Raw genomic sequence first — 22,247 nt, 5'->3', positions numbered from 1 at the left:
ACAGCAGAGCTGGGAAGCCCAGCCTGGGAGCCCTGACATCTTGCCAGGGACTCTCGGGGGCCTCGACAAGCCTCCCCTTCTCCCCTTTACTCTCTCCTGTAAACCTAAGGGACTGGCACGCCTGCGCAGGCTGCCTGCTCCCCCACCTCCACCCCACCCCACCTCCTCTTATCCCAGCACTCTGTGGGGAAGTGACAGAGTTTTCCATGGTCTCCCCAGTTTTACTGTGACTGAAATAGGCACACAATCTCCTTTTAAGTTTTCACTGCTTGTCCAACAAAAGAGCAATGGGAAACTGAGAGGCTAGAAGATAGCCAACAGTGGAGATGTTATAAGGTTATTGGAAATAGTAAAGCCATAATTGTCCTGGGTGTTACTCAAACATTGATAAACTAGGTCTTCCTTGGCTCCACTGTCTGACTTTTCCCTCAGGATGTTGTTGTCTTGAGACTATGACTCCTTTTCCCGAAGGGCCCTACCTCCGGGGCATGCACACAGTGCCTGTGATAAATGCTTGCAAAACAGTGGAGACCGGTGGGTTGTGGTTGCTCTGGAATCTCCGTGCAGGCTGAGGCTGGGGATGGTCTTGTGGTGGGTGGCTCTCCCAAGGCAAAGGTTTCACAATGTGGAGAGTACATCATGTCCATCTTTTCTGCCTTTCTTCTCCCCATTTGCCACTTTCATTGATGGTCTTCCTGAGAATATTCGTGCAGTCTGTAATTACAAGACTCCCTTAGTAACAGGCCCAAGAGTACAAGTCCACAGGGGTTCTCCTGGTGCAGGCAGTCTTCACTGAGGCTGTTTTGAAAAGGCCAAGTTCTTTCTGGTTATCCAGTGTGGTTGTATATTTCAACATGAAGGTTAGCCCACAGCGGTTTCATGCCGCAGCCCGTCTAGGGAATGGGCCTTTTCTCAGGAGTCCCAAAGGACATGTGACCTTGGCCAGCCCAGCGAGAAACAAGGGCTCATTGCTCTCCCTTTACCAGTGCCCTTTCTTCAGATGCTGGGCCCTTTCCACGGCCTCCTCCTCCCTCTGCAGTCAGAGGGAGCACCTGACCCTGAGCTCTGGTCCCAGAATTTATTGGGCTCATTCGAGGATATCAAGTTGTGCTCCTGTTCTCTAGGCCAAGAAAGTCAGGTGGCAACTTAAATCATTCAGGAATACTGATGTAGATGGTGAACTCCAAAGCAAAGCAAGGGGGGTGATCACATTTAACTCAAGAGCCTAAGGGCCTCAAAGGAGGCAGTGACCTAGGAAAGATGGGCTGTTTGGCGGCCGTGTTCTATTTCCTATACCAGGGGGTGGGCTTGTAGATGGGTCATTTCTTATTGGTGTTGAAATCATAGTATTATGGTATATACTCTTCGGAATGTAATAAATATTTCATTTTTTAAAAAGGAAAGAACAGTTGCTTGTGGTTGAGGTCAGCATAGGGCTGATAATAGATGTTGACTCAGGAACCCAGCAATGAGCAGTGAGGATGCAGTTGGAGGAATTTTAGATGGAAAGAGCCCATACATCTGGGAACACCAGCACTTGCCTCTGGTTATTTCATCTTCTGGGGGGAGAATCTCAGATCCAAGAAAGATGTGTGTCCTAAACCGATCCCTCCCTGAGAATCAGATGCAACCGCTTTAAAAGCTCTTCGTGTGTTTTTCCACTGGGTATTGACTGAACCCGCCCAGTGCTCAGTATCTGCTAGGAGCACCGCTGGGAAATACAGAAGAGGCTTGGGCGTGGTGTGCATGTGTGGAAGGACCAGGGCTCGTCCTTGGACTGTGTGTATGTGATCGTGTTCGTGTTAGTATATAGTGCAGCCGGGCTGCCTCTGCCCCAGGGATCCCAAACAAAGATCTTAGATGCAGTCCGTCCGGAAAGGGTGCTGGCAGGGAGCCAGTGCTTCTCCAGCGCTTGCTGTGCGCCAGCCCCTCTACCTGTGTTACCGCATTTAACCCCCATGCCGTGCGGCGAAGCAGGCATCATCATCCATATTTACAGACGAGGTTCAGGTAGGATATGAATTCTGCCAGAGGGACAGACCAAAGATAAAGCCTTGCTCTGGCCCCAGAAACTTTTATATGTTAGGCTGCACACGGTGTGAAAGAAGGAGCACAGGTGACTTGATCTGGTTCTGGACAAAATTACAGGGTGAAGACCTGGGGGCTGCAGACAAGGCAGAGGCCTGCCTGGCTCGGGCTTGGGATCTCAGGAGTAGCAGCAGTGTAGATTGGTGGGTGGGGTGGGATAAGAGGTAGGCAAGGGTCAGGCATCCCACGTGCACTGTCGTCCATGGTCTCGGCTCTGCTTTCCTACCCAGAAAGCAGTTCTCCGTGTACTTGTATCTTATCCTCCGTGAGTATATTTGGGGGACATAAGAATGCCATTCCCATGTTTGTTTTATGCTCCTTGATGGGTGGGGCAGGGCACAAGCTAGTTCCTAGCTCAGGCTTTTTCTTTAGGATGACCGTGGATCCCCATGAGCTTCACAACACATCTAGGAGACTTAGAGGACTCCAGTTGCTTTGCCTCCCTGTCTCATGGTCTGCGGGGACCACGTGGAGGGGAAGGGTCTTAGTTAACCTGGCGACTCTGTCTCTGTGCTCCCAGCTTGAGATCTGGGCTGCGAGGAGTTCCTGTTACCAAGTGCTGTGTGTGAGTGAGTGGCAGCTGTGAATTTGACTTGGCATGAGGTAGCCTCTGAGTTGATAGAATGTAAAAGCCCGTGACTTGCTAATGCCTTTGATCTGTAACTCACACAGCCCTGGCTGGTTGGCCCTGGCCCCTGGCAGTGATCAGTGAAACCCTAAGGCATTGTGCAAACAGGAACTGCAATGAGGAAGAAGGAAGGGCTGACAGGATGCTGGGATTCACCTGGCTTTTCAGGAAAGAGTAGCCAGAGAGGGGTTCTATGTCTCTGGTAGTTTAGCTGTTTGTGAATTACTGCGTGGCATCTGTGACAGGGGTTAGTGTTTATCCGGCGCTCCTGCCAGCTCCCCGTAGGGGCTTTCTGCATGGGCACTTGGGACGGGGTTGTTTGCTTAATTACAAAACTCTGTTAAAGGAGGAAGTCATTTTTAAAAAGAACATGAAGAGGGGGGCCTGGGTAGCTGGGTTGGGCATCTGACTTCAGCTCAGGTCATGATCTCATGGTTTATGGGTTCGAGCCCCGCATCGGTCTTTCGACTATCAGTGCAGACCCAGCTTCAGATCCTGTGTCAGCCTCTCTCTGCCCCTCTAACCCTACCCTGCTCGCTCCCACGCACTTTTCCTCTCTGTCTCAAAAATAAATTAAAAAAAAATTTTAATAAAGAAAAAGAACACAAACAATTTAATTTAACCCCAAACAAATAGGTGTGCCTCCCAGGGTTAGATGTAGAGTTAGGCCTTTTCTTTGCTGTTGACATGCTGGTTTGGACTTCTCCCTCCTCTTCATTACACGAATCACGTCCATAAAACACCATTGGCTAAAACTTGCAGTTAGTCTGAGTTTCTTAAAAAAGGCAAGAATTTAGTCACTGGTGAGTACAGAATCCTTCTAGAATTTTTCATTTATTTCTCCAACAACACCTAATTCAGAGGCAGTAAAAAAATAATCCTGTTACTGAGTCTCTTCAAAGCATCTATTTGGTTGTCCCAGCGACTGCTCTTTTTATGCTCGTTTCATCATTTATGTAACGTTTAATTAAACTTCCCTTTTTTCATCAACAAATACACAGCCATCTTAAGCCAGTTTTGGAAATGAGCCCAACTACTTGGTAAGCGCAACAGTCGGTGGGGTAGAACCAGGAGACCCGCTGGTGTGTTTGAGAGAAGCCTGCCAGCGGGGAGCGTGAGCACGAGGTTACAGAGGGGAGAGATGGTGTGCGGCTCTGTCCAGCCGGTGGAGGTCATTAACGGGCTTGCGAAGGAGGGGGTGTCAGTCCCCGTGCAGATGGGCCTGCTGATTCCACATTCTNAGAGGCCGGGGGGGGGGGGGGGGGCTCTGAGGTCAGCACCACGGCCTCCAGCCCTCACCTCTACCTTTGCGGGGGAGGGGAGCAGGCCTGAGTGGAGACCCTGCTTCCTCTGCTCTGTCCTGCTCTCTGGTTGGGGTCCCCCCACCCCTGTGTTCTTGTGTTCTTGCCGAGGAGCTGCCTTGTAGAAAGACATCGCCCCCCTCACATGAAACATTTTGTCCTGAATGGAGAAGCGGCCCCCAGCCGAGTGTCCAGGAAGTGAGCCATTGTTCACACAGCATGTTCTAAACATTTTCTGCCAGAAGGAAACCTTTTCCCTCGGCTTTGTCCTTTTTTTTTTTTTTTAAACAAAGGAACCTGGGTTTTGATTAACTTGTTTTTTAGGTAGAATTCTGTTTGTTTTGGAACTGGATGAATGTGAATCATGAGTGCAAACCCTTTCTAATGTCTCTAAACTGAAACAAGCATGGGGGTAAGACTGTGTGAGCTGTTTGCCTGGCGTCTGTGCTTTTGCAGGGACCGCAGGTGTTTCTCAGTGTAAAGCAGGACTTACAAGTGCGTCCAGTGGGTTCCAGCGTGAAAACGAAATGACTCTCAGGCTCAACCTCGTTTTTCCGAGGGCTGAATTTTAAAACACTCCTGGGTACTTTACTGCTATGGCCCCTGGACGTGGCAGGGACCAGAACTTCCCAGGAACAGGGGCAGACAGATACGGCCTTCGGAGAAGGAGCAAATCTCCCTTTCTGTGCTTACACTGGCAAGAAGCTTGTCTTCACCTATGGGACGATGTCTTTCAGGGAATGGATGAATCACACGAAGACCCCATGTCTTTTTTTTTTTTTTAAACATTTATTTATTTTTGAGAGACAGAGACGGAGAGGAAGCAGGCTCCATGAGCTGTCAGTACAGAGCCCAACAGGGGCCTGAACTCATGGACCGCGAGATCATGACCTGAGCTGAAGTCGGACGCTTACTGAGCCACCCAGGTGCCCTAGACCCCACATCTTTTAGACAGAGCCTGCTCCAGGGTCCTAGTAAACAAACTCCTCATTATAGCCCCTCTAGAAATCAAACACAGCGCTAGGACCCCGTGTGCATTGTCTCACAGCTTTACAGCAGCCCTGTGTTGATGTCTCCATTTTGCCTTTGAAGAGATGGGGTCTTGAAGAAGACGGGTCAAGTAGTTTGCCCATAGCAGTGAGCCCATGGGGAGGAATTTTTCCACACTTTATGGAAGAGGAAGTTGAAAGAGAAGTTAAATGACTTGTCTAAGGTTCCACAACTAATTTTAAGAGTTTTTTTTTTAGAAGAGAAATAGAACAATTTTATTATTATATAAACATTAAACCAGAATGTGATGTGCACTAATGTCAATCTGCTAAGAGATTAGAGAGATAGAAAGAAATCTCATCCTTCTTTTTTTTAATACAAAATATTTTTTTTAACTTTTTTATTTTCTTACAAATAGTTTATTGTCAAGTTGGTTTCCGTAACACCCAGTGCTTATCCCCACAAGTGCCCTCCTCCATGCCCATCTCCCCCCCTCCCTTTTAAGAGTATTTTAAATGAAAGTTTCTTATTCCAAAGTCCTTGTTCCTTTCTCCGCTTCACAGAATCTTTTCAATGTTCCCACATTTGAAACTGTGCTCTGAGCTTTAATAGAGTAGAAGCTAGGCCCTAAATAAGCTGGATGTCATCAATCATAAAGCTAATGAGTTGGGTGTGGGTCACAGATTTCTAGTGCTCTGACCATGGACGTTGTTTTTCTGCTCTGACGTTTAGTTTCCTCTTCTGTAAAGAGGGCAGAATCCGAGCTCTCCCCCAGGCTGCTTGTGAGGATGAACCAAACCACAGGGAGGGCACTGAGCTGGTGCTCATTGCAGAGTGCCCCATGGACAGAACCCAGCCCCCAGAACCTGCCAACCCTGGGAGGCTCGAGGGGTAACGTTGATCACAAGTACTTTCCGATGGAAACCAACTTGACAATAAACTATTTAAAAAAAAAAAAAAAAGTACTTTCCCAGGGGTGCCTGAGTGGTTCAGTAAGCTAGGCCTCCAACTTCGGCTCAGGTCATGATTTCATGGGTCCATGATTTCAAACACCACATCAGGCTCTGTGCTGACAGCTTGGAGTTTGGAGCCTGCTTCGGATTGTGTGTCTCCCTCTCTCTCTACCCTTCCCCCCCTTCAAAAATAAACATTAAAAAAAAATTTTTTAAGTACTTTCCGAGTAGATGTGTACCTTGCTGTGAGCACCTGAATTCGATTTTCAAGAAAGAGGGCCTCCCTAAGTAGGAAAGGGATAATTGGAATAGTGGTCAGCACAGTCCACCCACATTTCCCTTGTTCCTTCAGTGTTCTGAGGGTGGATTTGATCTCATTTTATTGATTTCAGGCTCTAGAGGATACAAACGCATTCCATTAGCCAAGTATTCTAACGTGGTGCTTCCCGTACTGAAATCAGTCACTGAGGGAGGGATCAGTGTCTTTTGAGTCGGATTAATACAAACCAGTTTCCCAGGGTTTGCTCATCCCTGGGAACACTGATAATTGAGTTTTCAGACTGTCAAGACCAGGGTGAGCCTAGGTTCCAGAATAGAGAAAGCCACACCACAACAGAAAAGCTATGCTGAGGGCCCTTCACCCGCAAGCTTGGTGACACGGAATAATGGTGAAGTCAGCTTTCCCACATTCCTTTCTCTTTGTTTCCTATGCCTGTCTCTGCTTATTAGCATGTTGAGCAGAGTTCATTACAATTGATGAAACTTCAATCAGTGTTGACCTTACTATTTACTATTCTCTGAAAGATTTGATCCCGAAAGAAGTATTTTTCCCAGCATTTTATTCTGAAAATTTTCAAACATGCAGAAAACTTGAAAGAGACTAGAATAGTGAGTACCTATATACCCACCACCTCGAGCCTAGATTCTGTAATTACATTTTACTCTGCTTATTTTATCTCTTATCCATCCGTCCATCCCTCAGTCCACTTACAAATTGGTCATTTTTGGATGGGTTTCAGAGTCACTTGTGGTCATCATACATTTCATCCCTAAACAGTTTAACCATGTTGTCTATCATTAACTAGAGTTTGATAGATATTTGTTCATAGGGTTTAGAGAGGAGGGGCAGTAAAATGTATACAAGATGAAATGCATACATCTTAAGTCTACTATTCCCTGAGCAGGACAGATACAGACATTTATGTGACCCAGATTCCTATCAAGATGCAGAATATTGTCATAAACTCAGGAAGTTTGCTCATGCCCCTTCCTGGTCACTCCTTACTGCGCTCTACCCCCCTGCCCCCCTCCCCCCAGCAACTACTCTTCTGAAATTTTTCCACCTCCATAGATTAGCTTCGCCTGTTCTAGAACATCATCTACATGGAATCAGTGCATTGTGTGCACTTTTGTGTAAGGCTTGTTAAAAAGAAAAACAAAGGCCCAGAATGGCTTTCCTTAGACCAGGTCACCAGACTGGGGCTTATTTAACCTAATCTAATTGCACTTTGAACGTCCCCTAGAAGGTCATCTCTCACCAGGTCAGTCTGGAATTTTCTGGTCAGCACCAATAAGGTAATCTGTCACAGTCCTCAAAGGAAAATGAGGTAATCTACCTACTAAGACCCTTTTGTCCCCAGGGGAAGGTGACCTCACCTGAAAAAATCCTTTTTTTTTTTTTTTTTTTCCTGTTTTTGACTTCCTTGTCCTGCCTTTGAAAACCTTTCCCTTTCTAGGTCTTCGGAGCTCCCCTCTGCTTGCTAGAAGGGATGCTACCGACTCATGAATCATTTAGTAGAGCCAATTAGATCTTTAAATTTACTCAGTTGAATTTTGTTTTTTAACAGGCTTATCTGAAAGATTTTAACTAGTGCTTTAAAATGAATTTTGAGAACACTGTCAACTTCATTTATCCAACTTCCTGTTCATAACCTCAGAGACCATTAGGAGTGGGTAAGCTGCAACAAATCTCAGGGCAGCTGACAGATACTGATAGTGTATTTGTAGTAAATGTATATGATCTTTTTTTTTTTTACACCATAAGCATGTGTATTTTGGTGCTGAGAATTTTATATCTGACTCCCTAGTATTACGAGGCAGATAATCCCCTGCAGAATCTGAGGAGCTGATGGATGTGGAACCCTTTCCCCGGCCACACTGCTGAGGACATCAGTTCTGAATGGGAATTTAGAGTGTTTTCTGTGGGCTGGTTTAATCGATTGCCAGGCTAACAGTGCAGCCAGGGTGCTTTAATGACATTCAGATTGTGGAAGAATGGAAGCAAAGGATGATTACTTGGTGATGGTGGCAGGGAAAGAAAACCAAGGAAGGTCCAGCGAGCAGGTTGCCAGGGTTTTGGGGGACTGCAGCCTCCCCCAGGTCTGTGGGCTTCCTCTTCCTCCTCATTCCGCACCCCCCAGCCCCCAAATAAGCCTACTCCTGGGTAGAAAGGAGATTGCGTAAGTTGGAGTAGAACCCAGATACATAATCCTCATCAATCTTCTAGAGTCTTGCCCCACTTATTAAAGCCAGTATTTGGCACATAACCTGGAGTTAGGTGGCAAGCCATAATAAAGTTAATTGGAATCTAGGTCTCCCAACTTTTTTTCTTCTTTCAGCGGTTTTCATGAGGCTTTGAGTTAAAGATTTGCCTGGATGTTTGGCTGTTCTAGGGTGAGAAGGTCACGGGCGAGTGTTATTTGCACGTAAGGTCCTCCTTCCTAGGTAAGGTCTTCCCCCTGTTGAGATGCCAGTTCTGAGGCATGCGCATCTCGCATCTCTGTGGGTCAGGATTGTGTCCCTGGTCAGAAAGGGCCCCTGGGAGAAGTGGGGTGGAAGGTGCTTTGGGGAGGGGGGCTGGGAAGGCCCAGTCAGTAACCTAAGTGGGGTGTGAAAGGTAAAAAATGAGGAAGGAGGGGGGAGGTTTGGGGACTGAAGTGCTGTGGGGAAGCTGCAGCTCCTTTGACTTTGAGCTCCCCCGCCCTCCGCCAGAGTCCAGCCTGGGGCAGACACTTGCAGGCTTTAACATGAGCCCGGCAGTGACACAAGTACAAAACACTTGTGAAACAGAACCGCTCTGTTGTCTCCCAGCCTGGGAGGATTGAGAAGGACGGTAACAACGTGGGGGGGGAGGGGGGGGAGTGCAGCGATAAATATAGCAACAATCCGTGTGCCCCCTGTGATGAGACAAATTAAGCCTCCGCGGACAGTGTGCTCCGTGGAAAGAAGTTACTCAGTGTCAGTGTAGCTGCCACCGCAGCCTCTGCCTCCTTTCTGCCTCCGAAGGCCGGCCTTGAGTCTGTTGGCAGACATTTATTCATTCCCTGCCCTCTTCTCCCCTCCCCCACCCTCTCCTGCCTCCCTCTCCGAAAAGCAGTTAGTTGACAAGGTTAGAAAATCAGGACGAATAATTTACTTCAATCCATCTCTGTCTTTCCGGAGGCCTTGTGCAATGTGGTCAGGGGCGGAGGGAGAGGGGGGAAAAAAATAACCCTGACCCTGGTCAGTGACCCTTTTTCAAATGTGGAATCCAAAGCCCACTCTAGGCTGAGTCTGCTGCCGAGACGCAGTTAAGACGGAGGTGGTGATGAATTCTTATGTGGTTTCTGGGCCCCAGAGTGCAGCTGTCAGCAGTCTTCAGGGTGCCTGGCCCAGCTGGAGGTGCCCGCCGACTCGCACATCAGCAGAGTCACCTGATGGCATGGGCACAGCCTCCAGTGAGACGGAGGTGCTTGAGGCTCAGTTCCTGAGCCCCGTGCTGCTAGGAATGCAGGGCAATATCCAAGCAAGGCCATTCAGCCAGAGGAGAGGGCCTGCCACTCAGGCACCCTGGATCAGGGAGCTCGAGCTCTCCCGGGAGCAGACTCCGCCACAAATGGCACTTAGCAGAAGCGAGAGCTGTGCCATCTGCCAGGAGTTTGGGAGTCAGCCCACAGAGCAGAGCTCCAATTCCCTCACCTGAAAAATCGGATGATATGTTTGCTTGGCAGTGAGTTGAGGCTCTACAGGATTGCTGAGGGAGAGGGCCAGCTGGTAGTTGTAGGGTGTGAGGTTGTGGTGCCAGCAGCCCAGGGAAGTTGGAGAAAGAGAAGAATGAGGGCAGGGGACTTGGAGGAGGCAGACCGGGGTCCAGAAGCATTGGCTGCACTTCCTCTCTTACAAGTATTAATGAGGGGACTGGCCCAGTGTGGGCATTTAACAAATTGTAGCTGTTCTTGTGTGTCACTGGCCACCGCCGGCGGGCCAGCTCTGCGCATGGCTCCATGTGGGATCTAAAAGAGACAGCATGAAACAAGGTCCTGGCCCTTAGTGGCTCTAGGGACACCTCCTAAAACAGTTCATCGGGGAAATAACGGTACAAGGCAGAGTGTGTTTCCAGACCAATAAGGTGTTAAGCATTGGGACAGAGAAGGAGAGGTAGAAAGGGTCTCCAGACCAAGCGGTGCAGGCCCAAGGGGATTGGTATGTGTTTTCCAACTGGTGGGGGAGTCCTTGGGAGCTGGGAGCTCCCCAGGCAGCAGAAAGAGGGTCCGGAGGGGATGCCTGACCTCAAGAGCCACATTCTGGCGAATTGCAGAAACTTCTCCCTTCATGCTCCCATTTGCACCAAAAGAAAATAGGAAGAAGGTCATCCCTTTCCTTTGTTCCTCCACATCAGGCCCCAACCTGTGGGCGTGCTGACCAGGCTGATAACTGCTCTTCTGATATTTGACTACAGATGGGAGCCCCTGAACACAGCCATTGCTTCTAACTTGTACCACTTTCCAGAAAGGAGGTTTCACACAGGCCTTGGATCCAAGTCGCACCGAGACTTGTGGTTTCTCCGGTGGACTTCCTGTTCCTACAGAAGTATTTCTGCCCCCAACACCTGTCTTTCCCCTTCCCTCACCCCTGATATACAGTGAAAAAGTCTGTTGTAATCTGATAGACTTTTCCCAAAAGTCAGGGTATAGTGATAGGGAACGGACACCTGTCTATATACAGAATATCACCTCCCATTGCCAGCCTTTGAGCACTCATGATTGGTGTTCTGGGGTTTTTTTTGTTTTGTTGTTTTGTTTTGTTTTGAGAGAGAGAGAGAGTAGGGGAGGGGCAGAGGGAGAGGGAGAGAATCTGAAGCAAGCTCCATGCCCAGCAGGACTTGGGGCTTGATCTCACAACTTTGAGATCATGACCTAAGCCGAACTCAAGAGTCAGACTCTTAACTGACTGAGCCACCCAGCACCATACAGTCCTGTGTTCTAAACAAGCACGTGTCAGAAGATGTGAGCAGCAGGGTCTATAGTGTTTGGGGGTTTGTTTGTTTGTTTTCAGCCACATGAGGAATATATTTTATATATCCTTGGTGGGGGCAGGAGAGGAGAGTCTAAATAAAATAACCTCAAGGGGCTCCTGGGTGGCTCAGTCCGTTAAGTGTCCGACTTCAGCTCAGGTCATGATCTCACGGTTCGTGGGTTTGAGCCCCGCATCGGGCTCTGTGCTGACAGCTCAGAGCCTGGAGCCGCTTCGGATTCGGTGTCTCCCTCTCGCTCTGCCCCTCCCCTGCTCACACTTTGTCTCTCATAAATGAATAAATATCAAAAAAAAATTTTAATAGAATAACCTTGAGTACATTTTGAAAATGGAATATTTTCAATCATTTTTAAAATATATGTATCTATTATGTTGATAATTTTCAGGCCTTAACCCCAAATATAAGCTCCCTATAGAGTTTATGTGAAGTGCAGTATTAAAGCATGACCACTGTCCTCCTTTCCCCCAAAATGTCACTGATCCTAAACAATAGAAAAGAGAATATTGAACTGTGCCCTTCCATGACATCCCACCTGCCTACTTTCTCCCCTGAGATGTAGAACATTTCTGAGAAAACAGCCTAATCAGATTTGTTTTTAAACTCAAGGCTAAATGGTTAAAGTCCACAAAGTATACAGATGAGAATGGTATCTGTTTTCCCTGACAGCTCCTCTTTGTCTAGACTGAAATGACCATGTTCTCCCTCTGCTGGTTCTGGGCCACAGAGCATGTGGCAGGAAGAGAAGAGACCCAGACTCCTCCCTGTTTCCCCAGCCACTGAGCAGGGTCACAGCCCCAGACAGCTCTGTGCTTATGGATGGCGTCAGGGCGGACACTTGCCAGTCTCTGCCCAAACAGGACCTCTTCACTGCCATGTTCGTCCCAGCCCTGGGTCTCCGCCAAGGCAGAAAGGGGTGCTGGGTTGTAAGCTGTCAGTAAACTGCCGAGTACTCCTAGTTCCTCTATAAACTAGAATCTTCTCAGCTTGACTTAGATGCTACAGTTCACAGGACAGCGACACGCATAGTTGCAACGAAGTAGTTGTGAGAGTGTCCTCGCATACCCTGCCGGAGGGTGGGCGGTGGAAATATGGACTGTTCCTGGCCCTTTGTAGTCAGTGTGAGGGTGACTCCTGGGGCCCACAGGAAGGAAGGAACAGAGCAAAGAAGCAGCAGGGTGTCCAACTCGGTTCACTCGGATTTCAAAAGGCCCTTTGGCAAAATCCCCTGAATTGGGCAGCCAGTAGATGCTGATTGGGTCAGCTGGGGCTTTGGGTGTGAGGGGATTATGACGATCATGAAATAGGTACTGCAGATGACTTGATTTTGTGTTAACATTACAGCTGCCTTGGGGTTGTCCTCCATTTCAGCTCTTTCCACCCTTGACAGTCTGCCCTGGGAAAGCAGCTTTTTCTCTGCTAGCTTTAAGTAAATGGAACACCCCCCTCCCACCGCACCGCCGTCGCTTTCATTCATTCAGTACGTTTAACACAAGCCAGGCCCACAGGGGGCAAAATGGCAGGTAAAACATGCTTTATTCCTACTCTTGTGGCTTTTACAGTGATGCTTCTCCCACATACACCCTCTCTGGCCTGGAAGAGAGATCTGTAGCCTGGTGGAGCCATTCCAAGGGTAGGGACCCCATTCCCCACCCCCAGGCAGGAAAAAGTTTTCTCATCCCGAGCACCCTACTTTTCTCCTGTAAATCTAGAAAAGAAAAAGGAAAGAACATCAACAGATATCTATGGAGTGCCTGCTCTTTGCCCAGCTTGGAGGCTCCTGTGATCTGGACAACCCAGACTCTGGGACCTGGGCACTGACATTTAGTCATTTATTGCAGCCTGGGAGTGGGGGAGCTGCTTGGCCTGTCTCCACACCTCCCTGAGCCTTTCCTGTGGAAGAGGAGGCACTCTAGGGGAATATAACCAAACCAGTAGGTTGAAATTGGGAGGGGGCCGGGGGGGAGATTTCAGTCTGTAAAAAGACAGATGTTATAAATTGGCAGTTTCTGCAGATAGGGCCAACGACCGGGAGAGATGGCGAGTGCCCCCTCTCTGGAAGGCCTTTAGCAAATTCAGACACGCAGGGGGGGGGTTGGGATTATACAACCTGTGGGGTCCCTGCTGCTAAGTCAGGATTTTGTTCCTGGAAGAACTCTCAAGAGGAGCCATGTGGACAAACATGTATGTAGAACAGTGTTCATCGTGGCACTGTTGAGAATGAGAAAAGATTGGAAACTACACACATGACCACCAGGGGACTGGTTAACTAACTAGTCACACACTGGATGACCTATCTCATCCGTTAAAAGGAATGTTCTTATGAACTGTGGGAAGAACTCTAAAATGTATTATTAAATTGAGAAAGCAAAATGCAGAGCAGCATATGCAGACTGCCTGTGTCAGTGTGGGAAGTGGGATATCTTCGTATGTTTGCTTACATGTGGCTGGAACAGATCTAGATGCACACTGGAGAAACTGGTTATACTGGTTCCCTGCAGGGAGGAGAGCCAGACAGCTGGGAGACAGGGACAGGGAGACTTTCCTCTGAATAACCTTTGTAGCTTTTGAACTTTGAACCATGTGGATGTACGTCCTGTCAAAAAGTTATAAGTAGGGGCGCCTGGGTGGCTTAGTCGGTTAAGCGTCCGACTTTCACTTAGGTCATGATCTCGCGGTTCGTGGGTTCGAGCCCCACGTCGGGCTCTGTGCTGACTGCCAGCTCAGAGCCTGGAGCCTGTTTCAGTCTGTGACTCCCTCTCTCTCTGACCCTCCCCTGCTCACACTGTCTCTCTCTCTCTCCTAGAAATAAATAAAGACATTTATAAAAAATTTTTTTAAAAAAGATATAAGTAAAAACATTTTTTTCAACTTTAAAAATAGCTAGGTGTTTACTAGGTTGGAGCTCTAAGGCAAACAGGGGAAGTGGAGGGCACACGAACCATTTATCAGGCATCTTCTGTGAGCCAGGCCTTTGGCTAGACACTCTGTGCGAGTGCTACTTTTAATCCACACAGAAACCCTTCGTAGGAGGCAAGACTCATCCCCATTTTTTGGAGAGTCAGCATGGAGGCTGGGAAAGGGTGAAGATGCTCTCCTGTCTGCATGGGTCTTTCCCTCGCACCAAGCTGCCTGTTGAAGGAGGCAATTCTTGAAATATATGGGAGCCAAAGGAAGTGATGCATTAGGAAGGGAAGGAGGAAGGCATTCTCTTCAAGGGGCAGGGCAGACCTGTGGCGGCACTGCCTGCTTCCATGCCGGCCTCTGGGCTCTGGGGCCCCTGAGCGGAGGCACATCTCCGTTTGCTCCACAGCTCAGATGTGTTGTGTTTCCCTTGGCTTTTGCTGAGCTCAGGGATGGAGTTCACCGTGTATGTTAAAAGGCAGTTTTCTGAGGCTGGAGGAAAATAGCTATAGCTCTCGGCTGCAAGGGGGAAGGAATGGACTTCTTCTGGGCTCTTCTGCCGGCTGTCAAATGTGCTGTCTTCATCTGCCAGCTGGAGGCTGGCTGGAGAGTTGTTGTGGTTTGTTTGTTTGGTTTTTTTTTTTTTTTTGATCGTCAGACCCAGGCTCCTTACTTGCACTTAGAGGAAAAAGCATCCAAGCCCTGGTACAAAAGGTTCTCTTAACAAAATTTTTTTGGAAAAAGAGCCACGAATGAGCTCATTATCACTGCAACCCAAAAGAGGAGGAGGAGGGGAAGAGAAGGTGGCTGCCTCCTTGCTTCCCTGTCCTGCCCGTGACCAGGTTTCCTGGAGTGGGGGGCTTGGCTCTGGCTCGGGGTGACCAAAGCCAGATGGCTGGAACAGGTGGTCCGTATGGGGGACAGTGCTGGAGACATGGGATGCTTGGAGGCCCGCTCTCTGCTGCGGTCCCGAGGAAGGGCTCATGTCTGTGTCTTCAGAGAGCAAAAGATCCTCTGATCAGAGTTACCGGCCTGCCTCCCTTTGATTTCTGAGAGGTTCCTGTGTTAGGTTCTCTGCTTGCCTCAGTGCTAAAAATTGTCCTCACGCCTCAGAGCTGGCAGTCAGGCAGCACCAATGATCTGTCGAGTGCTGGGACTTGCCAGGCACTGCCCTAGGCACTCAGGTTGTCACAGGGAAGCAAGTTGGCAAAGTCACGACTCTCCTGGAATTTAAATTCTGGTGCGAGCAGTGAAATGTGCCAGGTCTGGCCTGCCGTTGTCCCATCTCTGCTGGGCTGGGGGCAGTGCTGCGGGAGGGCCATATAAGTGCCTTCGAGGGAAGACTCTTTGGCTTTTCCAGCAGCTGAGCCCAGGTTGTTACCCACTCCCTCCCTTCGGAGTGTGTCTTTAGTCCCTGTTGGGCTGTGGCCACAGAAGGGCCTTTCTTGGTACAAGCAGCAAAGAGTTCTGATCCCTCGCAGGTTGGTGCTTGGACCTTGGAATCATCTGGAAGAGACCTGGAGGCGCCCCCCCCCCCCGCCCCCGCCCTGTGCACTGATGGTGAGCTGGTAATGTTTAACTGGTGCCTGACCGCCTCTCCTTTCTGTTCCTCTTTTTTCCGTTTCAGATTGAGAAAATCATGAGCTCTATTGGAGAAGGGATTGACTTTTCTCAGGAACAGCAGAAGATCTCAGGTATCGTACCAAGCAGCCACTTTCCCATGGAATACAGACCCTTGGCTCCTTTCTGGCCCAGGCTTTTCCTCTGACCCAGAGGCCAGACATTTGGTGGGTGAGAGAAGTCAGCCTGTGCCCGCGTCATACTCCTGCAATTCAGACATGTACCTATATGGCCCATCTAGCTGTTATTGTAGGGCTAGGACTCTTTTTATGTATTGGAGGGGAAATTGCATTTTAGGCCAGCTATTAGGAAGTTGGTGTTTTTTGGTTTTTTTAAGTTAACAGCTGTCACTTGTTCATAATTATTTTTGTAAGTGTAGGTTTTCCCTGATTGGTTTAAGTTGGAGTACACCTCAGCGTTAGTCTGTCCAGCTTCCCAGGCCACTCTGGCGCTAACTCCCCGTGAGAAGGTGGCTCTCATCCGGCTGCTCCGTGGTGGTGGCAGAGCATTGTTGGATCAGTGGTCTCAGACTGTTTGCCCGCATCAACTGGAAGGGTGGGCTTTGCGGTTCCTCCTTGTGTCTGTTTCTGCATTTTTCCATTACTTAGCCACTCATTTTTACTCTGGCTCAACTGCTACCCTGGACATTCTTTTCTTTTCAAAGCCCTAGGGGTGAGGGCTGCCTCGATTTCCTTTGTTTGTAGCAGGGAGCTTGAGAGGGCATTTGCCTTGATAATAGAATCAAGGTTGTATTACTTTCTCAGGTGACGTGACATTTCTCAAGGTGCCTCTTAGCTCGCGCACATCTCACATCCCATCCCCCAGCACCTGCACCCCCTCTCTGTGACCAGAGCATCCAGGCTGAGTCAGCTCGCTGGGGCCTGGCCTCTCCCAGTCACTGAGGAAACGCTGAGGAAACGCTTCTCCGACTGAAGGGAAGGGGAAGGGCTTCCTTGCTCATTCAGGAGGCCGTGGGCAGGACTGGCCTCTTAGCCCAAGTGACACCTCTGGTTCCTCTGGCCCTGTGAGAGAGTCTGATGGATGGGGACAAGTGTGCACGTCGGGGAGAAAGGAGCTGCTGATGCCGTGGTGCTTATGGAAATCGCATGGGCTCTGGAACCTCAACCCTGGGTTCAAATTCTGCTTCTGGATGCATACGGGTGTTGGGCAAGTCCATTAATCTCTCTGGGCCCCCACTTCCCTAGCTACATTTGGATAATAGTACCTACCTCATAGGTTTGTTGGGAATGACTAATGTTTTCAGATACTAGAGCAGAAGAGGTAAATGGTAGATACGCTCTTTTCTGTCCATAAAATACTTTCTCGTATCAAAAAACCTAGGGAGGAGAGTCATCTGCTGTCTCCTCCACCACTCTTCCAGTGGGTTCCTGGAGCCACCTCCGTCCAGTGGCCTTGTTTCCCCGGCTTCTAGCAGAGAGGGCCCGGCTGGGTGCGGCCCGTCCTCCTCAGTTTTGGGTTGCAGTGGAGTCTGCAGAGGTGGCTCTTCTGGCTCAGCGTTTGTGGCTCTGTCTCCACGTGCTGTCGTGTGCAGGCTCCGTCAGGAGTCAAGTGTTCATTAGGAGTAGGTGTTCAGTACTGAGACAAACACCATTACACTTTCCCAAAACCGAGCTTTAGGGACAGCTAGGAAGGGGATCGATAGCAGTCAGTTCGGTTGAAGCAGCTCTCTGCTTGCCTGCACCCCTCTGTGTCCAACGAATGCACGTGCTCGAGAGTCTGGGTCAGAAGCATGCTGATACCTCTTGACTTTGATAAATCAGGAGATGTGGCCGCACCCCCTGGAAAACACATTTCTGCAAGAGCCCTTCTCTTTGGAGGTGATGACACAGATCTCCTTCTTTGCCCTGGTGGTCCCACCCACTAGTTCTTACCCCCACGGACCCGTGTGAGTGGTGAGAGTTGGTCTGGCTTCCCCCCTGGGTCGCTGGGTCCCGACCACACAGCCCTGTTTTAGCACCACTGCGTTGAGCCCTCTTCCATATGGCAGTGTAGGGCAGTCCAGGGTGGGCACACGAGAAAGGTCACCTAAACAGAGGATGCATCCACCCGTGCTACAGAGTCGCAGCCCCCCGTGTCTGCCCTGCTGCCAGGCCATGAAGCACGGGTCTGCCCATGAACTCTGTCTTCTGTCTCACAGGTCAGGATAGGGCTTTCCCAAGGACCCCAGGGAGCACCAGCCTTCAGCTCAACCCAGAGCAAAGCTCTTCCTCATTTTGAATGGTCAGTTGCAGGGTTCAGATTGTCCATAGGTTTCTGGATCTGGGGGAGACTCGGGCTCTGGGGTTGCCAGCCAGGGAGGAGGAGCAGGCCTCCCAGCAGGCAGCTGTTAACTAAAGCATGGGATTGCTCAGTGTGACTGGTTTCGCAAAGGATCGTGTTCTATAGGGCGAGACCCTAGGTGGAATTGGAGTCTTACTCTTGTCTTGGGCCTTAGGACCCTGAGCTGCCCGCGCTGGAGCTGGTTACCCGAATCCCCCGCAGACTGCTTTCACGACCCATTCTGCTGTAAGGAATCAGGGAGGGGAAGCCTTCCCACTGGCCCCGGCCACTGGCTGCTTTCCACAAAGGCCTGTCTGTGGAGCGGAAGAGATCACTTGCTTTCTTTTGCTAAAGCCAGCTGCTTTAGCTGTTGAGTAGCCATTCAGTGCAGGCTCCTTCTGGTGCCTGATCTCCCTGCACACACAGCCCCTTCTTCGCCAGGACCATCTACAGCCTGTTGAGCTATTGGTACCCCCAGCATGTTTAGAGGGTGCATGTGGTCCCTGGGTCTTTGTCTCTACATATGACCTCTTCTTTCTTCATGGCTGTACTTGGGGTTTGGTCCTGCCCCCCCCCCCCTTTCTTTGGTGCCTTCCCTCCCATCTCCTCCTCATCTAGATTGTGAGGGGCCTGCTCTGGGCCTGGTGCTTCTCTCCTGGGCTCCGGCAGGCCCAAGTTGCTGAATGTGTCTGCTCACCTGAGGAATATTAGGTATAACGTCTTTATTTGGTCACCTGTTTTTGTGACGCCCCATGGCTTATCCTCTTGGCATAGAGGCACAATCTTTCTTACTTGGTGAGCAGGGGGTCACTTAACCTGTGGGCTATGCCCTAAGGGCGGTAGACACGTTCCTCTGTCCCCTTCTCTGGCTGTCTGAGACAGACAGTTTTGTCTGTTGGCCAAAACTATAGGAATGTGCCTTCTCTCCTTAATAAGCTGTTTCCAGCCCCTCGAGCTGCAGGTAGAGTCTCCCCGTCTCCACCTTTCAGACGCATGTGTGACATGGGATGCCGGGGAGCCTGTCATTTTGCTGTGATGCTTGTGCTGCTGTGTCCTTCTCCCTCGGCAGCAGCAGCAGCAGCGTCTGCTCCGATGTCCGCTCCTTGATGTATTTTCCTGAGCGTGGAAGGGAGGAGGGTGGGGAGGGGAGAGGGGGAGGGCCAGACATGAGAGCGAGCGAGGGCTGTGGGGCCGGCAGCAGGCAGCGTGGAGCCTGGGAGCCTCCAGACAAAGCACTCTGCTGCGGTTCTGCGAGCACACATCCACCGGCAGCAGGCGGGACCACAGCTGCCCGGCTGGGGGATTACAAGCAGGAATGAATCAGCAGCCAGGGACACTTGACTTCGTGGGCATACAAGAGCCCGCCGCCTAGCTTCTCTGGAGCAGCCAGCCCCAGTCAAGGCCAGGGGACCCGGCATCTCAGAGTGCGGCTGCAGCGTGCGTCGGGAGGCTACCAGATCCTGACCACCAGCTGCTCTGCAGAGGACAGAGGAGGGGGAGCCTTGGACAGCGGGTCACCAGGGGCTCCCAGATAACCGAGCCACTTGGCCTTGGCCTGCCTTGAAGGGCAGAAAGTGCCGAGAACAAGAGAATGACTTTCACCGTGTCAGGAGTTCTCTGGAGGTGACGTCTTTGTAGTTGGTTCTTCTTTTTCTTCCCTTTCTCTTTTTTTCCTTCTTCTATCATCTGGTCTTGCCCATGAGAACCAGAGAAGTAGGTGGGGGCTAGGCGCTCAGGTCTGCAGGGAGGGCTGAACTCTGTTCCTCCCCGCCCCGCCCCCCTGTCCGGCCTGAGGAGCAGAGCAGATACATGTCGTCCCTGCCCTGCTGGCTCTCGGAGGAGGACGTCAGGATCAGGAGACCCCGGGAAGAGAGTCGCTGTCCCTATCGCTCAGCCAGAGAGAGAACAGCGCCGAACGTGAATAGACTTAAGCCGCCACAGCTCAGCTGACAGAGGACCACTTCCCTTTTCCCTTTTCTTTCATCGGGTTGGGTTTGTTGTCTCTAGCCAAGAACTGGATCTGCCTGCCTGCTTTCCACCTGAGCAGGCAGGCGAGTCACAGGAACAGCCACTATCAGAAGAGGAAAATGAACACCCAGCCCCGGCAAGAGAGCCCGGCCAGGGAAGGCAGCCCTTCGGACCGCACCCTGGTGCGGGAGACACCCCGCTCGCCGGCAGCCAGGGTCTAGCTGTGGACTGGGCTCCTGGCCCCGCTGGCCGCGCAGCCCGGAGGAGTGCAATGTCGCCGTCACAGCAGAGCCACACCTGAGCCCGATCCCCAGGGCCCCCAGCCTGTGCGCCGCACTCGGTCCCACTGCCTTGAGCCTCTGAGCACAAAGGGCTGGTGGCCATGGTTTGCTTATTCCGGGACTGCTGGGGGAAAACAAGTAAAAGTCCCTTTTGTCCCCCTGCCGAGTTCTGTGCTGCTTGTGTTGCATGTGCTGAATGCCCGTGAGCAGCCACCGCCGCTTCGCCCCCGGAGCTCTTGCTGTGTGCCTGTGCCCCTCAGCTGCATGAAGACGCGTGCTCTCTCCTGACCGGTTTGTGCTGCAAGGTCACAGGACTGGTCCCTCGCCCACAGCCCCGCGGGGGCTCCAGGAGTTGCATGGATGTGAGGAGCCCCCGGCCCCTCTAGTGCCCGTGGCAGCAGACTTCCTGAAATGCCTCAGTGTGAACGCTGACGAGGAGTCCCCCCAACCTGTGGGCGGAGACCGTGCCTGTGCCACGGCGGCCCTGGAGTGGCTCAGACTTGCGGGGGTGGGTGTGTGTGTGCGCGGCCCGGGCCCGCCTGCCCTCGGCCTGCACCCTGAAGAGGAGCTGCGGGCCCTCTGCTCTCTCTGGTCTCTTGTACATAGTCTGGCTGCTTTATGGTAATGACCATGATGTGGCAGTGCCATCTGTCTTCCTCTGAGTGCCGCTGCTACCGCCTTAACGGGTTTTCCCTTTTCAAGCGTCTGCCGATTCCTCTCTCGTCAGGTTCACAGACGCTGGAGCAGAGCGTCGGGGAGTGGCTGGAGGCCGTTGGGCTGCAGCAGTATGAGAGCAAGTTGCTTCTGAATGGCTTTGACGATGTCCGCTTCCTGGTAAGTGGCCGCAGGCCTCCTCGGGGGCGGGTGCAGCTCTGCCGAGACGCGCCTACCTGGTCTCCTGTGGACCCTGCTGGAGTGCGAGACAGTACGTAGCCGCATGTCCCAGCGAAGCACCGAAGGAAGTGACTCGGACGTCCAGGAAATCGGCCCTGTGCCGTGTGCCTTCTTTCTAAGCTCCATCCCCCTCCACTCTGCTCCCAGGAACGGTTCTGTAGGGAGAGCTCTATGCAAGTCCGCGTCCCACGAGGCAGGGTCCCTGACCGCAGACCTTTGCCCCTCGCTGGTCTGCCTCTCAGACCTCAGACCATATGCTGTGCACTGAGGCCTCAAGACCATCTCGTTCTGGGTCAGACCCTGGGAGTTTTGGTGGACAGGAGAGCCGGGTCCCCTGTGGTGACTTTCTATCCTGTCTCTGTGGGGTACCACAAGTTTCCTTTATTCCCCAGAATGGGGCCATCCAGCAGGTAGTAGAAGCAAGGAGCTTTGCCCTGCATGGAGGCCTCGTCCCTGCCCAGCCCAGGCCGAGTGGCTAGGGTGGGCATGTGGCTTTGTAGCCTCCTGGACTCATGACCTCAGGGACGGCCCAGAGGAGAGGCTGAACTGGTGGTTGGAAGGATTGATTGCTTTTCTGAGGTATAATTTTGTGGTGTCTTATAAAACACAGTGTTAAAGAAAAAGGAAAACCCAGTGTCTTTCCTCAGGTTCCCTGTGGGATAGAGGCCTGGCTGGGGCCCTAAGCTTAGGCTCCAGTGCTTCTTCTGTCAGTCCAGAAGGTGGCTCAGGCACCCATGAGCATTCCTCTCCTGGAAGCGTCTCCAGCAGAGGGTGAGGTAAAGGGGTGGGAGTCAGGCAGCCCAGACCTCCCATCTCCTGTGTAGGTCCCACTGACGAGGCTGCACTTGGTGCCTAACGAATAGCCACCTGCAGGGGATGCTAGCCTGGGGCTGCCGGGAGGGACCCTGTCTGGGACAGGCTCACCTCACCTGGGCCACCCTCCCCCTCCAGGGCAGGCAGTAAAGTCTGCAGTAAGCCACCTTCCAAAACCAGCTATTGCTTTTCAGCTTTTAAAAGTCTTGGGTTTTTAAATAGCAAAATTTTTTCTTT

At 51.1% G+C, this 22,247-nt stretch overlaps 1 protein-coding gene across 5 annotated transcripts in view; it reads left to right on the top strand.

The window, feature by feature from the left end:
* Nucleotides 1-22,247, top strand: part of ANKS1A (ankyrin repeat and sterile alpha motif domain containing 1A) — a 97,262-nt gene that overhangs the window by 49,182 nt on the left and 25,833 nt on the right. For all 5 annotated transcript variants that reach the window (XM_077754926.1, XM_077754925.1, XM_077754924.1 and 2 more), the window contains exons 9-10: nt 15,782-15,848; nt 21,031-21,137. In XM_077754926.1, the coding sequence (XP_077611052.1) occupies nt 15,782-15,848; nt 21,031-21,137 (174 nt within the window). The remainder of the gene's footprint in view (nt 1-15,781; nt 15,849-21,030; nt 21,138-22,247) is intronic.

Source organism: Crocuta crocuta, unplaced genomic scaffold, assembly GCF_008692635.1.
Source record: "Crocuta crocuta isolate KB4526 unplaced genomic scaffold, BGI_CrCroc_1.0 scaffold132, whole genome shotgun sequence".
Taxonomy (NCBI): Eukaryota; Metazoa; Chordata; class Mammalia; order Carnivora; family Hyaenidae; genus Crocuta; species Crocuta crocuta.
The sequence above is the reverse complement of the archived record's forward strand: the minus strand, read 5'-3'. Positions and strand labels throughout refer to the sequence as shown.